Genomic DNA, 18,090 nt, shown 5'->3' on the forward strand with positions numbered 1-18,090 from the left:
GCACACATGGGGTAATGTTCTTTACAGGCTGCTTAAATCCTGTGCTAAACTCTGTTTCTTGGTGCTGAACTGATGAAGGAAGGACTAGATGTCCACTTTTACATGAGTGGATGTTTCAGTTTTTCTATGTGTTTATTTCAGAACGGGCCGTGGGCGTCCAGCGGTGGCAGAAAATAATGCTGCTAAATTAAGAGCAGCACAATGTTGTTCCAAACTATCTTTACTCACAGGAGGTCCAGGGATTCCAGGAGGACCTTTAGGTCCAAGCAAACCACGAGGTCCCTGCAGACAAACACACAAAACACAGTCAAGCCAAGAACCAAAGAATGAAAATCAATCTGACAACCAGTTTATTCAAAGGTTCAGAGACACCACTAACACACAATGTAATGTGTATATATATATATATATATGTGTGTGGTCCTTTATTAATACATTTTTCCATTTTCAGTATTTTGGAAGGGTGATATCCAACATTATAAAACTATAGTTTTTTAAATATTGAAATGTCTAAATGTTATCATTTTGAACAATAATACAGTAACTTGTGTATTTGTAACTATTATTTTGTTCCAATTTTAAGCCTTAACCTGAACTTTATCAGAAATGGTGGAAATGGAACTTTAGTGGAGATGACATCCAAAATATCACTACATATAGGAAGAAACAAACCACATAGATACGTGACACTCCTCCTCCAAAAAGAGAAATAGTAATTCTCTTTTTCAATTTCTTGTAATATGTAACATATTTCAGAATGTTCTCATCCAAACATGTGATGAATTGACGAGAAGAAAGTATAATTATTATAATAACCTAATAATACCTTTATACACCAAACCAGATTTTTAAAATTCATTTTGTTGGAAAAAGTTGAAAAATAAACACACAAACAAGCAAACACGTTTGGTCAGACAAAGACACTAAAACCCAAATACAACATTAAGTTTATGGTTATAAAGCAGAAAATCCTGCCGCCTGTGAGACTGGAACCAGAGGCCCAATTCAGAGGCTGCATCCTTCTAAGGCTGCAGAGGCCAAACCGACTGTTCTGTACTGTTCTATACTTTACCGATTTACAGTTGAATATATGCACCCTGAAGTTGTCTTTTCTTAAAATTATTTATTAATGATTTTGTCTAAGTTTCTCAGTTTGGTGGGGTGTGCATCACAAATGTGACAAATATACAACACTTCTTCACGAGACTGTACTCTCGTAAAGCACCTTGAGGCAGCGTATGTTGTGATTGGGCACTATATAAATAAAGTGAATAGGATTGAATAGGGGCACATTCCTAATCGGTTATGTTGTCATGGAAACACTCACTGGTTCACCTGGGAGACCTCTGGGTCCAACATCTCCGTCGTCTCCCTGTAAACACAGAGAAACAGAAACATAAGGTTTGGACAAATTACAAAGGTTTAGAAGCACAGTGAAAGATCTGAGCATCATACCCGCTCTCCATCCTCTCCTATAGATCCTGACGGTCCCATCGGTCCCAGATCACCCTGTGGAGAGAAGACCGTGAAGAAGAAGCAGCTAGAATAGACAGCCACAACAAAGCGTGATCTTGTGGATTGTTTTGCTTTTGACTCACCCGGTGTCCTTTGTCACCAGGCAAACCAGGAAGACCATCAAAACCACGGTCACCCTGAAGGAGACACACGGTCGGGAAAGCTATTATTACTGTACCACGCCGAGCCGGAGTCACAACAGTGCAGCTTTAATACGCTTTCTGAATGACCAACACCCAAACCAGGAACAACTGGTAGTTTATTCCACAATACAGGTGTGTGATACCCAAAATGTCCACAGCTTGTTGGTTCTACAAAAATATCACCGACTGCCTGCATTTCTTCTGCCAGAATTGCACGCCGGCATCCACCTGGAGACCGACTGAATTTTTTAGGAGGAAAACTGCTCCCTTGTTTTTGCACCTTGGGTCGGCACAGCAAATCAGGGGTGGACCTGCATGTTGAATTGGCACAATTTCTATGCTGGATGCCCTTCCTGACCAGTGATGCCGGTAACGCGTTACTTAGTAACGCGTTACTCTAATCTGACCACTTTTTTTAGTAACGAGTAATCTAACGCGTTAATCTTTCCAAATCAGTAATCAGATTAAAGTTACTTCTCCATGTCACTGTGCGTTACTATTATTTTTCATTGTGGGTCGACAGCAGCATTAAACTTGGTCTGTGGGCAGGAGGTCGGGGTTCGACTGAACTGCCCACTTTAAGCGAACTGTGAGCTTTTCATCCGCGTTTTTCTGCAGCAGCTACAACTCGTCCTCACCTCTTACAACACACCTGCACTGAGCTTTACAAAGGCATTTTTATACTTTTTTCCTCCTTTATTTAGAGCTGAGCTGAGCCGCTCTGTATCTGGTCGTTAAAAACAGCTGATCCTCCGCGACGCGTCAACAGCTAACAGTATTTTCCACTCAAATGCACCTAAACTCTCTTTCCGAGGACCACATGATGTGAAAACACAATAAAACTTTCTTACCTGTAAATCTGGTCATGTTTTCTGCATAAATAAATGTTATCCATTCTTTGTGCTCAAACGCCAAAGCAGGGGCGAATCCAGATGGAATGGGGGCGTGGGGGAGGGATGTGCCCCCCTCACAACACCCCTAGATTAAAGGTCCAGTTTTGAAGCCTTTTTTTACTACAACTACTAATACTACTTAAAATAATATTAATTTCGACAAGTAAAATATTTAGAGAGAATTTAAATGTTAGAAAAAATGCTAGAATGAATTTAATAGTTACATTTATAAACAATGTAGGTACGAAATTGCAAGTTTTACTGTTACAGTGCTGTCAACAGTTAAATATGAGGTCAAGAAAGAGGTCTTTATTTTACTTTTTATAAAACAAGTATTTATTTTCATTGAAGTCAAGAAAGGGTGACTATAAAATAACTTTTGGCAAAACAGGTATCATTGTCATGTTGAGGTGGCAGAGGGTTGTTGTCGGCAGCTGGGAAAAGTAACTTAAAAAAGTAACTAGTAATCTAACTTAGTTACTTTTACAATTGAGTAATCAGTAAAGTAACTAAGTTACTTTTTCAAGGAGTAATCAGTAATCAGTAATTGGATTACTTTTTCAAAGTAACTGTGGCAACACTGTTCCTGACACAACTCCACATTGCACAGAGAAATGTGGCAGGAGTGGGGTTTGAACTTGCATTATTGGCCTCTCTTCATTGGCTTCCTGTTAATTCTAGAATAGAATTTAAAATTCTTCTTCTTACTTATAAGGTTTTGAATAATCAGGTCCCATCTTATCTTAGGGACCTCGTAGTACCATATCACCCCAATAGAGTGCTTCGCTCTCAGACTGCAGGCTTACTTGTAGTTCTTAGGGTTTGTAAGAGTAGAATGGGAGGCAGAGCCTTCAGCTTTCAGGCTCCTCTCCTGTGGAACCAGCTCCCAATTCAGATCAGGGAGACAGACACCCTCTCTACTTTTAAGATTAGGCTTAAAACTTTCCTTTTTGCTAAAGCTTATGGTTAGGGCTGGATCAGGTGACCCTGAACCATCCCTTAGTTATGCTGCTATAGACGTAGACTGCTGGGGGGTTCCCATGATGCACTGTTTCTTTCTCTTTTTGCTCTGTATGCACCACTCTGCATTTAATCATTAGTGATTGATCTCTGCTCCCCTCCACAGCATGTCTTTTTCCTGGTTCTCTCCCTCAGCCCCAACCAGTCCCAGCAGAAGACTGCCCCTCCCTGAGCCTGGTTCTGCTGGAGGTTTCTTCCTGTTAAAAGGGAGTTTTTCCTTCCCACTGTAGCCAAGTGCTTGCTCACAGGGGGTCGTTTTGACCGTTGGGGTTTTACATAATTATTGTATGGCCTTGCCTTACAATATAAAGCGCCTTGGGGCAACTGTTTGTTGTGATTTGGCGCTATATAAAAAAATTGATTGATTGATTGATTGATTGAATATATTCTTTGAATTTGCTGAATTAAGTGAGTAAATGGAATTAGACGGTGTTACCTTGGATCCAGGTTCTCCCGGCATTCCCCTGCCACCATCAGCACCTGCACGACCCTGTGGGAGAAGAACACATTTTACAAACAGACACTTGTTGAAATCTTGATTTAAGATTTCTCTGGGGGGGAGAACCCCTAAAAAAAAAACAAAAAAAAACAAAACAAAAAAAACCTCAAAGCAGACTGTACTTGTACAGCTCTAAAGGAGAGCTGCAGGTATAAGAATAAAAAACCCATCATGTAGATTTGTGAAGATGCTAATGATAACACTATACTCACCCTCCTTCCTGGTTTTCCTTGAGGTCCCATCAAACCCTGCGGTCCTCGAGGTCCCTGAAAAAATAATTATTGTCTGTGATAAGAATTTTGGGTACTTGGAAACAGAATGTTCTATGTAAGCATTGCTATGGGCATGTTTTTACCTGAGGACCAGGGTCTCCATGCTCTCCCTTCAGACCAGGGCTTCCTGGACCTCCCTGAAATACACACAAACACCTTAATCATCATCATCTTCATTATAATCACAGTCGTTAGCACATGTATCTCTGCTCTCCTGCCAGAGATACAGACAAACAAACATACAAACAACCACACACTTGAAGCTCATTGAGATTTTAAGAAGATAATTCAATGCTTCTTCCAAGGGGATGCACATGTCTTGTAGCTACAGCATTATATCATCTGCATAAAGACTGATTTTATGTTGTGATTATATAGTATGAATGCTGTTAATTCTATTTTTTTGTCCCAAGTGCTGCAGCCAGGCCAAAAAGACAAATTAGAAGAGAGAGCAGCTAGCCTTTTCTTGGTTAGTTTGAAGCTAAGTAAGTAAGTCAAATTTATTTATAAGGAAACCTTTCTCAGTCACAAAGTGGTTTCAAAAAGTAAAAGACAGAATGGACAAAATGGGGGGGAACTAAACTAAAACTACTATTCAAATTCCTATCAGAAGAAAACAAAGACAAAAATGTGTTCTCTTTTATAGTAACAACAGCTTTAGGTATAGTGTAGAAAGAGTTATGAAATGAACAAAGTGATAGAAAAAAATTCTTGTCAGTGCCCGGGTGAAAGAAAACTTACCAGGGGTCCGGGCCGACCAGTGTATCCCATTGGTCCAGGAGGTCCCTTCAGAGCCATCTGGAGAAAACAACACGTCCAAATAAATACGAATGGATGCAGGGTTTTAACGTTGGTCAAAGAGGCAGAAAGGAATGACTAATTTTTACATATTCAAGCATAAATCTCTCGAATAGAATGGTAAATAAGTTAATTTAGGGCGGTCTCCCATTTGAGATTGGTGGCCCCAATTTCAATCAAGACTTCCAAATTAAGGAATAACTTTATAAACAAGTTCAAAACTTCACTGATTGCTCAGAATGTTCTACAACCCTAGTTTACAACAGATTACACCTGATTTTAGACCCGATTGGGTATTGACGAAAAACGCACACAACTGTGTATCAAACATTGTGATGTATGAAATATTTGTGATGTGTAAATCATATTTTATACTTTATATATTAAAACATGTTTTTATTTTATAGATTATAATGTTTAAGACATTGTGTGAGTGGGACATTAAGCTTTAGTAGACATCTGTCTTCCATTCAACATTAAGTGTATTGACATTTTCTTTGAATAAAATTGCTGTATTAAGATTTTATGATCTGTGCAATCCAAATCTCTTCTTGTCTATTCTGTTCCTTTCCAGTGTGTCTATTCACTGGCTTTGATGAAGAAGCCATGATAGCAATTATAAAAATGTTACAAAATAATTATTTTAACAATTCATAATTCAGTGTCTTTCTATATGAACCACAATGAACAGTATCATCCTGCAATAAGACTCAGGAATGATACGGTTAGTATGGAAACATAACCGTGAAGACTCACCCTGGCCTGAGACAAGATAGCTGCTGCCTGAGCTTCCTGTGCAGAGACGACCGGACCTTTATCGCCTCCACTCTGACCAAAACGGAACTGCAAATGCAAATACAGATTTAGACATTTTGATGGGACAGTGCAAAGAAAAGATAATTCCTCTTCCTTTGGATTTGTAGGAACTGTCACTCTTGTTGCATCACTGTATGAAAATATTTTATGCCAGTGAGTGGGTGCCAGAGTTTTTTAGCAGGGCCTCTTTTGCAGATAAAAAATGTTCTGGGATTTTATACATATATTACCAGATCAATTTTTAAACCATCCATTTTCTTTGCCCACTTACTCCAATTAAGGGTCATAAGGGTTTTTTTTCTGAGTAATTCTCTTAACAAACAATAATATGACTAAAATAAAACTGGAGGAGGAAAGATGACAGCAGGTCACGTGTTCCTGTTTAGGAAGGGATCAAGCTGCTCCAGATCTATTTCAGAATACATACAATGTCAAGGAAAAATGGGAAGAGGTGGGAGTAAGTCACTGTCAAGTCATTCTTAGGTCATCAATCTGCAAGTCAAGTCTTAAGTCAGCTTGCAAACAATTGGTGGTTATTATGACTTGAGACTTGACTTGAGACTTGCTGATTAATGACTTGAGAGTGACTTGATGGTGACTTACTCCCACCTCTGAAAATGGGAATAAGAATCTAATACGATAATAATTTTTTCAATTCAGTTTAAATTTATTCAGTTTATAAAAGCACCAAATCACGACAACATCGCCCCAAGGCGCTTTACATAAAACAGTTCAAAAACAGTTTAACATGAATTAAGAACAACAAGTATAACACAATTAAAAACAAAATTTAAAACAATAAAATTTAAAAGAATTAAAAACAGAATAACACACTATATTAACCAAAGCACTGATAAAAATGTGTCTTCAGTCTTGACTTGAAGGTCTCCACAGTATCAGACTGTCTTATCAACACTGGGAGACCATTCCAGAATACTGGGACACGATAAGAAAAGGCCCTTTGACTGACAGACCTCTTCTTCACCCTTGGGACACAAAGCAGTCCTGCATCAGATGAGCGCAAAGCCCGGGACCGTACATAGGGCTTAATCAAATCAGCTAAGTATGTCAGTGCTAGTCCATGAACAACTTTATAAGCTAACTAGAAGCACTCGGAGAGCCCAAAACCTCTGCCAAGGCCATAGGGTCACTGACGTCACGTGGAATACCCTTTGGCAAAGAGACTTATTCCACGTCGTTTCATGCATCTACCGTCGTCATGTTTCAGATTCAGTGGTTAAACCTCTGGGGTCTGAGGGCATTTTTTTGGACAGTTCACTCGCCTGGCATAAATGTTTTATTGCTGTTAACAGCTATCTCTGCATCCCACAATCAAGTTTTATGTCTCTTTTTTTTCAAAATATATATGCTACAGTTGTGTTTTATAAGTGTAATAAAGGTTTACAATCAGAAATAAGAAAGGAAAAAGTAAAGCGGGAAAACAATTTTCCATACACATTTATTTGCCTGTCCTTTGTCACCAGGCAAACCAGGTTTATAAGGTTTTGAATAATCAGGTCCCATCTTATCTTAGGGACCTCATAGTACCATATCACCCCAATAGAGCGCTTTGCTCTCAGACTGCAGGCTTACTTGTAGTTCCTAGGGTTTGTAAGAGTAGAATGGGAGGCAGAGCCTTCAGCTTTCAGGCTCCTCTCCTGTGGAACCAGCTCCCAATTCAGATCAGGGAGACAGACACCCTCTCTACTTTTAAGATTAGGCTTAAAACTTTCCTTTTTGCTAAAGCTTATAGTTAGGGCTGGATCAGGTGACCCTGAACCATCCCTTAGTTATGCTGCTATAGACTTAGACTGCTGGGGGGTTCCCATGATGCACTGAGTGTTTCTTTCTCTTTTTGCTCTGTATGCACCACTCTGCATTTAATCATTAGTGATTGATCTCTGCTCCCCTCCACAGCATGTCTTTTTCCTGGTTCTCTCCCTCAGCCCCAACCAGTCCCAGCAGAAGACTGCCCCTCCCTGAGCCTGGTTCTGCTGGAGGTTTCTTCCTGTTAAAAGGGAGTTTTTCCTTCCCACTGTCGCCAAGTGCTTGCTCACAGGGGGTCGTTTTGACCATTGGGGTTTTTCCGTAATTATTGTATGGCCTTTTTTACAATATAAAGCGCCTTGGGGCAACTGTTTGTTGTGATTTGGCGCTATATAAATAAAATTGATTTGATTTATTCAAAACACACAGCAAACTATAATGAACTAGTAACACATCACTCCTAAAAACTATCTTTGGTGTGTCACGTGAGGTGAATCTGCCCTACGACTGGATTTTGGAAAACCATGTGACGGTGAACCAATTCTGATTGGACACTCACATTGTTCACGTCATCACACAGCTTCTATGAGGAGTACAAAGATGGTGGACAGTGGCTTGAAAGTCCACAGAGTTAACTTTTCAGCAAAAAAAAGTAAGTTTCTATCTCATATTAAAAAGTTATTTATAATTTAGTAAAGCTTGGTCTAAGCCATTGTATACGATGCTGAACCCTTAGATCTTCAGCAAATGTATTTATAAAGAGAAACTGCATGAACTACACAAATTTATTTTTATTTTCTAATAACAAATCCTGCTAATAAACCAACCAACCAACAAACAAACGGACGCGACCGAAGACATAAGCTCCTTGGCGGAGGTAATAACAGAACCTTAAAGTCTGATCTCACAGAGACAGGTAGCCAATGGAGGGATGCCAGAACAGGTGTAATATGGTCAAACTTTCTAGTCCGTGTTAAAAGTCTGGCAGCAGCATTCTGAACTAATTGGAGACCCCTGATACTGAACATAATAGAAGACGAACTGTGGGATAAACTCTGTAACAGCAGTCATAAGGAAATCAATGTTCAGCAGTGGAAAAAGTTAGACTGGAAACTCAAAATCCTATATTTTTTATACCTCTTTGGTTATTTCAAATTTTGATAAGGACTCCTCAGCAGCTTTATGCTGGAGACAATGTGGTAAAATAGGGGATCATACACATATATTCTGGGACTGTCCAGTCATTTTTGAGTACTGGAAAAACATTAAAGAAGAGATTGAGAAAACTGTTAAAAGAGAAGTCCCTTCAAATATACATTTTTTTTATTATTACGTACATTGGTTGACACTTTCACTGCTGACCAAAGATATATTTTATGCATTTTACTGTTGATTGCCAAGAAAATCATTGCTGTTAATTGGAAGAATGTGACATCACCAACGGTAACTGAATGGAAACAGAGGCTAAAACAGGTATATAGGATGGAAAAAATTACTGCATTATTACAAATTAAAATGGACCTTTTTAACAAGAGATGGTATATGGACAAAGAATATTTTTGTCTTTAAAGTATAGGGGTGTAGAAAGTTTTGGGAACTGGTTCTGACATGAGGTTAATCTGTTTTTTTTTTCTTATTTGTGTGTGTGTGTGTGTGTGTGTTATCTTCATTACTGTACTATATGTATTTATTGATGTATATGCTTTTGTATCATATGCAGCAATGATTATATACATCAGGGGTTTTCAAAGTGTGGGAGAGTGAGCCCCCCTCAGAGAACAAATGAATTGCTGCGCCCCCCCCCAGCCCCCCCACCCCCACAACACACATTCACACAATTTCAACATCATTGTTTCTTTTTATTCTTTTACACATGTTGAACACATTTTAAATATATTTATGTGTTTTTAAAGAACTGTATGCATTTAAGCATTTTACAGCCTTTGTAAACATTTTAAACATATTTTTAAAGAACTTTCTATTCTTTCAGATTTTACACCCTTTTCAAACATGTCTTTTTATAAAACTTTCTATTCTTCTATTTTTACCTTTGTCATTTTTAAACATCATTTTTTAAACATCTCTGTGTGTTTTTAAACGTCTTTGACATAACTAACATATTTTATCATAAATAATATTGATTAAACTTTTATACATATTTTAGTCTCTCATCTATTCTCACCAGGAGTGAAAGAAAGAAAGAAAGAAAAAAAAAAAAAACCCCGAAATAAAAAGTTCCCCCCCCCCCCAAAAAAAGTATGGGATCAAGCTCATGGGCGACTTACAGGGAGCATGACCGATGTTCCTGGGGGTCCAGGGACTCCATCTGCTCCAGGCAAACCATGTCTACCAGGAGGACCCTGTGGAGCAGCAACATGAAGGTTCCACGTTAAACAGTAGAACTCATTTCAAGTCATCTGTTATTGATGCTTTATTATGTCTGTGAAAAATAAAATCACGAGTAAAGGTTTCAATCCTGCTATCCTTCAAATAAACTGAAAGACTCACCCTCTCACCGGGGTCACCGACAGAACCAGGAGGTCCAGAAGGGCCAGGAGGGCCAGTGGGACCCTGAAAGGGTCCGTTATGGGAAGATAATGATAACATTTAAAGGTAAATTCAAGTATTTACAGACAAAAATAAGAGAATAACCATAATGAACTTACAGCACGTCCTTCAGGTCCTGGAGGTCCTTCAATCAGCATGCCCTGCTCAAAACAGGTAAAAAACAGATTTTAAGATTCCAAACTGTTTTCAGATTATTGCACCCTGCCCAGTTTGTATCAATAACCTTATTGGTTTTTATGCTCTTCTCATCTTCATTCATTTAAATCTTTATAACAGAATAATAAACAGCACATAAGTTATAAATGGATGAACAGGTCGGATTTATGTGATGTGTTTTGCCACCTAAAAGGAAAACATCTCATTCAGACCATCAGGCAAACGTGCCGTTATACCGAGGTGTAGTGTGCGACCAATCACGAATAACAACAGATTCTGTCAATCATTAAAACAGTCTGATGGTTACTGGTGTTAAAAATAAATAAGAACGATCATAAAATTCCTTATGGAAAAGCTGATATGAGGTCAAATTAAGCTGCCCTTTTTTTGCCTTTGAGCAAGGCAGCGAGCTGATGTAAGGCTGCTGAGGTGTTGGCATTAACTCACGGGCTCCATGATGGCGGGTTCTCCTTTCTCTCCTTTCTGACCTCTAATGGCAGCCTGAGGAAAACACACATGTAGCAACAGCACAGAACCGTCAGGACGGAAAAAACACGCAGAACACAAAACCTTTATCAAAAAAAAGTACCTACATCAAACCAAAACTCCAAAGTAGAAATTAAAAGACGCCTGTGATAAAGGCAAACCTTGTACTCCAAATGCTGCAGACGTCTTGGTTTTCTGATCAGGTCATTAATTGCTTCTGTACTTTGTTGCAGTGATGCAGAAAACCTTTGAGACTTTGCGGTGCTAAATAAAGCACCAGTGAGATAAAGGGCACTGAAACTAAATATGCAACAAACACTAGCTGCATATTAAATGCCACTTTATAGATGAATTTATAATTATTAGGCCCTCATTAGCTTCTATCATTAGTAGCTCGTTGAGTTTCTTGACCATACAGAATAAATCCCATTTCAACCAACCAATGTGGTGACTCGGTTTTGTCGCTGCAATATTTTTAAAGACATATTTCTCTGTGTCTGTTGGGTTTGTCTGGCATTCTGTTCAATTAAATCTGCAAATTAGTCAGATTTTCATGGTACCCATTTTAGAATATTTAATACAGTAAAACTTGCCTAAACCATCATCATATAAACTGGATTATTTGGACTCACCGGACAAAAGCAAAAGTCCCAGTGCTTTTGTAAATTAAGTTCGGCTCTAACACCCTCTGATTCCAGGGAAGTGGGTATTTCCTTGATTAAAGGCCCAGGCGTTTCTTTTTTTTTCAAACTGTGATCAGACCCAGTGCCTAAACGAGGCAGGGCATAACTCAACGCCGGTGATTATTAACAAAATGCTGCTTGTTGCCTGCACTGTAATGTGATGTTAAGTTTCACACATCTCTGTAAGTGTGATGAACCAAAGACAGCCGCTTTAGATCAAAGCCCACTGTGTGGCTGCGAACCCTCTCCATAGCCTGGTCGAAACAATGGAGACTGCAAGGGCTGTGATTGGTCACTTTTACTCTTTCACTCCTTCCTCTCCCATCATATTTTAATAGTTTTTGCAGTGCGCCTGCCGATTATATTTCGATCATGGATCAAATACATTCGACAGAAAAGTTTACAAATATGACCAACTTCACAACATGGAGTCTAAAAACTATAATGACACTCAAATGACCCACAGTTCATGAAGGGAAATTGTACGTACCATAGGTTTGGAGGTTGATGATTGTATAAAGAAGTGTATAAATTAATCCAGAAAAGCCACTGTTCCTGCTGTAAATTGCATTAAGACGTGACAGAGAACTTGAAAAGGGTCACGCACACGTCAATGTCATTGCATGACCATGGAGTTACAGAGTTGTAGAAGCATAATTTAGGCTTTAGGATTTTAAGGTACCACTCTGCAGCGGACTTGGAAAAAAAGAGTGACTCGATCATATGTAACCTTTTTAATGCACATAATATCTAGAGCTTATTTGGGGCAGGTGTTTATTTTTTTCATATGAAGTTTTGACCTGACTTTTAAATGAGGCAGGTCCTGATTCAAGGTCAGGTGTTTAATCAAGGAAATATGTAAGCTTAATTGGTGCTGGGGATTCCCTGTAGATCATCCTGCACCTCCTAACTGTAACTAATCCCTTACATACATACAGTTGTATGCAAAAGTTTGGGCACCCCTGATAATTTTCATGATTTTCCTTTATCAATCATTGGTTGTCGGGATCAGAAATTTCAGTTAAATATATCATATAGCAGACGAACACACTGATATTTGAGAAGTGACAAGGAGTTTCTAGTATTTACAGAAAGTGTGCAATAATTATTTAAACAAAACTGGGCAGGTGCATAAATTTGGGCACCCTTGTCATTTTATTGATTTGAACATATTTAGCTCTAATTATTGGAACACAAAATTGGTTTGGTAAGCTCATTGACCCTTGACCTTCTTAAACAGGTGAATCGAATCATGAGAAAGGGTTTTTAACCTCTTAAACCCTTGAGTCCCCAAATTTGGGGACCTGCCCTGTTTTGGAACATTTGAACACTCATAACTAACCAATGGTGACACCAACATACACTTATTATACATCAAAATGTCAAGCGAAGTTTCCTCTACAAAAGTATCCACTTCAATCACATATCAACTAACCACAGCTGAAACACCAAGCAAATAAAGACATAAATCGAAATTCATTTTTTGGGAAAAAACCTCATTTACTCCTACCAAGTATTATTTACTTTCAATTTTTTTGCATCCACAACATCCCCTAGGACCTGTCTTTTAGCTGATCCACACTTTTGCATTTTTGACCTTGTACAAGCTGAGAAATAAATCTTAATGTATGGGCATGTGATTTTGGTGAAATAGGCTCGAGGGCTTAAGGGTTAAGGTGGCCATTTGCAAATGTTTCTCCTCTTTGCATCTCTTCCAATGAGTGGCAACATAGGAGCCTCTAAACAACTCTCAAATGACCTGAAAACAAAGACTGTTCAACATCATGGTTTAGGGGAAGGATACAAAAAGCTATCTCCGAGATTTCAGCTGTCATTTTCCACTGTGAGGAACATAGTGAGGAAATGGAAGACCGCAGACACAGTACTATTTAAGGCCTGAAGTGGCAGGCCAAGAAAAATCTCAGATAAGCTGAAGTGAAGGATGGTGAGAACAGTCATAGTCAACACACAGACCTGCTCCAAAGACCTACAACATGATCTTGCTGCAGATAGTTTCTCTGTGCATCAATCAACTGTACAGCGCACTTTGTACAAGGAGATGCTGTATGATGCTGTAATGTAGAGGAAGCCTTTTCTGCATACACACCACAAACAGAGTCGCTTGAGGTACATGCTAAAGCACATTTGGCCAAGCCAGCTTCATTTTGGAATAAGGTGCAGTGGACTGATGAAACTAAAATTGAGTTATTTGGACATAACAAGGGGAGGTATGCATGGCTGAAAAAGAACACAGCATTCCAACAAAAACACATGCTACCTACAGTAAAATTTGGAGGTGGTCAGGCTGTGTGGCCAGTGCAGGTACTGGGAATTTCATTAAAGCTGAGGGTCACACGGATTACAGTCAATATCAGCAGATTCTTGTGAACAATGTTCATGAATCAGTGACAAAGCTGAAGTTGCGCCGGGGGTGGATCTTTCAATGAGACAACGACCCTAAACACTGCTCAAAATCTACTAAGGCATTCATGTAGAGGAACAAGTACAACATTCTGGAATGGCCATCTCAGTCCCCAGACCTGAATATTATTGAAAATCTGTGGTGTGATTTTAAGTGGGCTGTCCATGCTCCGAAACCAACAAACCGGACTGAAATGAAGATGTTTTGTAAAGACGAATGGTCCAAAATACCTTCAACCAGAATCCAGACTCTCACTGGAAGCTATAGGAAGCGTTTAGAGACTGTTATTTTTGCAAAAGGAGGATCTACTAAATATTGATGTATTTTTTTCTGTTGGGGTGCCCAAATTTATGCACCTGCCTAATTTTGTTTAAAAAATTACTGCACACTTTCTGTAAATCCTGTAAGCTTCATTTCACTTCTCAAATATCACTGTGCTCATCTGCTATATGATATATTTAACTGAAATTGCTGATCCAAACAACCAATGATTTATAAAGGAAAATCATGGAAATGATCAGGGGTGCCCAAATTTTGCATACAACTGTAGGTATGTAAGGATTTTGTCTGTTTTATACATATAATGGATTCTGTCAGTTTTATACATATAGCGGATTTCTATTATAATGGACAAAATTTGCTGGTCCACCTGAATCCATTATATCCTCCTGACTACCAGGACACACACACACACACACACACACACACATACATATATATATATATATATGTGTGTGTGTGTCCTTTAGGTAAGACAAATAATTATTCAAAGGAACCACCAGGGCGGCGAACTTCCTGAAGTCAAACTTCTTCCTAGAATCCTCACCAGAGAAATTAGCCCCAGACAGTTTAATATACATGGAACAAAATTTGCCACTCCCTTTTTTAGATAATGCTCCCTCCAAACAGTTGTGGCATGTTGTAGCACTTTTGAAAGAACGTGAGCAATACTCAGACAATCAGTGTACTGGGGATGATAAAAGGCCACCCAAAATGTCCTGAAATGTCAGACGTTACAATGACACAGATAACATGAGGGAGCAGGCCACTGGCATGCCGACTAGGGCTGTTGCTGTACAGCATAATGTCCACTTCTCCACCATGTGCCGCTTGAGACAGTGGTTTCGACAGTTTGGGACAACGATCAATTGACCACACTCCCACAGACCCCGTGCTACCACCCCAGCTCAGGATCGGTATATCAAGCTCCTCCCAAAGATTGGGACAGTATTCCACAGGCCAGAATTGACAGCCTTGTGTGATCCATGTGCAGGCTATGTACCGCACTACGAGATACTAACGGAGGCCACACAAGATACTGACTGGTGAATTTTGACACATGGCTCTCCGTGTTGTAATGAATCTCGGTGAGATCCAAATGGACATCTGAATGCGGAAATGTCACTAATCAGTCTTAAACTGAAGAATAAAGGTATGTTGACTGAACTAAGTAATTTCTTTATCCTTAAGTGTACAAAATATTTAAAAATGTCTTATGTTGAGTTTATAAGTTTCAGTGTAGTTTGTGACTAATTGTTGGATTACGGTTGCTAATAAAATAAGCATATTTTTACAACACATACTGAAATTTCTGACCTTCAAACTATCAATTTTGGGACAGATGCACAAAATGAGGCAGAGCCACGCAATATAAAAATATAACTCAATGCTAAAATACCTTCCAATGTACTATGAGCATTGTCTTCTTTATAATTTGCAGTTGTTTAACTGGTATCCCAGTGCAAAGTATATATATATATATATATATATATATATATATATATATATATATATATATATATATATATATATATATATATATATACGAGGTCTCTTAGAAAAGTATCCGACCTTTTTATTTTTTTCAAAAACCTGATGGATTTGAATCATGTGTGCTTGTATGAGCCAACCTTGAACCTTCGTGCGCATGCGTGAGTTTTTTCACGCCTGTCGATTGCATCATTTGCTTGTAAGCAGCGTTTGTGTGAGGATGGGTGGAGTCTCTCGTTGTTTTTTCTTTGCAAGGAAATGGCGGAACGACTGGAGCAGCGCGACTGCATCAAATTTTGCCAGAAACTGGGCGACAGCCAGGTGGAAACCATTCGGATTATTCAGACGGCTTTTGGTGACGATGCTATGAGCATCACACAGATTAAGGAGCGGTGCAACCGGTTTAAAGACGGGCGCACAACGGTGGAGAGCGAGCCGTGCTCCGGGCGGCCATCAACATGCTGAAATGACCAGATCATTTCCAAAGTGAACTCTGTGGTGATGCGGGACCGTCGTGTGACTATCCGAGAAATTGTGGAAGAGGTGGACATCAGCACGTTTTCGGCACATTCCACTGTGACAGAAGATTTTGCCATGAAAAGAGTTGCAGCGAAATTCATGCCGATGGCTTTGGCACAAAGCTGATGGCGCAGCAAAAGTGCCACCGTGTTGAAGCCTCACAGGACATGTTGTGACATGCCCACCTCTTCCACAATTTCTCGGATAGTTACATGACTGAAAAGCCACCGAAAGCCGTCTGAATCTTTTGGAGTTCACTTTGGAAATGATCTGGTCATTTCAGCATGTTGATGGCCGCCCAGAGCGCAGCTCGCTCTCCACCGTTGTGCGCCCCTCTTTAAACAGGTTGCACCGCTCCTTAATCTGTGTGATGCCCATAGCATCGTCACCAAAAGCCATCTGAATAATTTGAATGGTTTCCATCTGGCTGTCGCCCAGTTTCTGGCAAAATTTGATGCAGTCACGCTGCTCCAGTTCCGCCATTTCCTTGCAAAGAAAAAAATGACGAGAGACTCCACCCATCCTCACACAAAGACTACTTACAAGCAAATGATGCAATCGACAGGCGTGAAAAAACTCACGCATGCGCACGAAGGTTCAAGGTTGGCTCATGCAAGCACACGTGATTCAAATCCATCAGGTTTTTGAAAAAAATAAAAAGGTCAGATACTTTTCTAACTGACCTCATATATATATATATATATATATATATATATATATATATATATATACACACACACACCAACATTTCTGAAGAATGTGTGAAGTTTTGACTCACTAGGTGCAATGTTGAGAAATGTTGGTTTCTCAGAATGCAAAAAATGGAGAACCACGCCCTACTTTTTCTGGGTCAGGCTCAAAATGTTTCTATTGCTCCTCGTGCTAATGAAGAGACTTGGTAAACACCTCGTGTCTGACATGAAATAGAAGCTGTTACATTTGGGGAAGATCTGCTATTTATCTATTAAAAAGGATGAAACCTAAAGGGCTTTAAAAATAATTTTGTATTTTACAAAAGGGTAACGTTAACCAGACAGAATTTTCTAGGTGTTTTATTGACCAATAAGATCAATAAATCCCAGAACAAACCCAAAGACATCACTTCAGAAAAATAATTCTAATTAGGAATCACAGCTGGTTGAAATTCGGGTGATTTGGGATTTTCTTTGTAGGTTTTTCTTTGCCTCTGAAGCAAAACAACTTACGCCTCCCTCATCTGTCACAGCGGACAGGGCAGGGCCCATGTTGGCATCGACCTCTCCAGTCTCCAGGGACGGCTCACTGTAGTCCCTGTAGGAATATTCATATTCCTTCAGGCCCACATCCCCGGTCACATACTCCTCGGTGAAGACCTCCTCGCCCACACCACCCGCCTTGGTGTCATCGACCTCCTCTCCAACCAAAGCCGGCATCACCTGGGGCTGGATGTGGATTGTCCAGGCCATGACAGACAGATAGACGGACAGGAAAATGTAGAGCAGGAAAAGTAGTTGAAGGAAATAAGAAGAAGAAGACGTGGAAATGAGGGGATTTTGATGGCAAAACGAAGAAAAGGTTAGTAAAGACCAAGGAGTTGAAGAGAAAGGCATATGAGTCTTACCTTCTGCAAATAAACAGTGGGACAAAAGTGTTTGCACAGAGACACCAAACTGCACGTTAACTATTAATCTTAGCTCATTAGTCTGTTTCCACAAATGTGTTCAAACCAGCTTATGTGTTAAGATATGCAAACGATGATGCTTTAAAAACTTAAGTTTATCTTT

The 18,090-nt window shown here is 39.4% G+C and overlaps 1 protein-coding gene across 2 annotated transcripts in view; it reads right to left on the reverse strand.

Moving 5' to 3' along the window:
* col11a2 (collagen, type XI, alpha 2) overlaps positions 1-18,090 on the reverse strand; it is an 86,934-nt gene that overhangs the window by 27,079 nt on the left and 41,765 nt on the right. For both annotated transcript variants that reach the window (XM_034160269.1, XM_034160270.1), the window contains 14 exons: positions 17,533-17,748; positions 10,895-10,948; positions 10,390-10,431; positions 10,232-10,294; positions 10,009-10,083; positions 5,897-5,983; positions 5,084-5,140; positions 4,426-4,479; positions 4,283-4,336; positions 4,008-4,061; positions 1,599-1,652; positions 1,456-1,509; positions 1,328-1,372; positions 229-282 (listed from right to left, as the gene is read on the reverse strand). In XM_034160269.1, coding sequence (XP_034016160.1) covers positions 229-282; positions 1,328-1,372; positions 1,456-1,509; positions 1,599-1,652; positions 4,008-4,061; positions 4,283-4,336; positions 4,426-4,479; positions 5,084-5,140; positions 5,897-5,983; positions 10,009-10,083; positions 10,232-10,294; positions 10,390-10,431; positions 10,895-10,948; positions 17,533-17,748 — 963 coding nt within the window. The remainder of the gene's footprint in view (positions 1-228; positions 283-1,327; positions 1,373-1,455; positions 1,510-1,598; positions 1,653-4,007; positions 4,062-4,282; positions 4,337-4,425; positions 4,480-5,083; positions 5,141-5,896; positions 5,984-10,008; positions 10,084-10,231; positions 10,295-10,389; positions 10,432-10,894; positions 10,949-17,532; positions 17,749-18,090) is intronic.

Source organism: Thalassophryne amazonica, chromosome 20 (genome assembly GCF_902500255.1).
Source record: "Thalassophryne amazonica chromosome 20, fThaAma1.1, whole genome shotgun sequence".
In the NCBI taxonomy this organism is placed as follows: Eukaryota; Metazoa; Chordata; class Actinopteri; order Batrachoidiformes; family Batrachoididae; genus Thalassophryne; species Thalassophryne amazonica.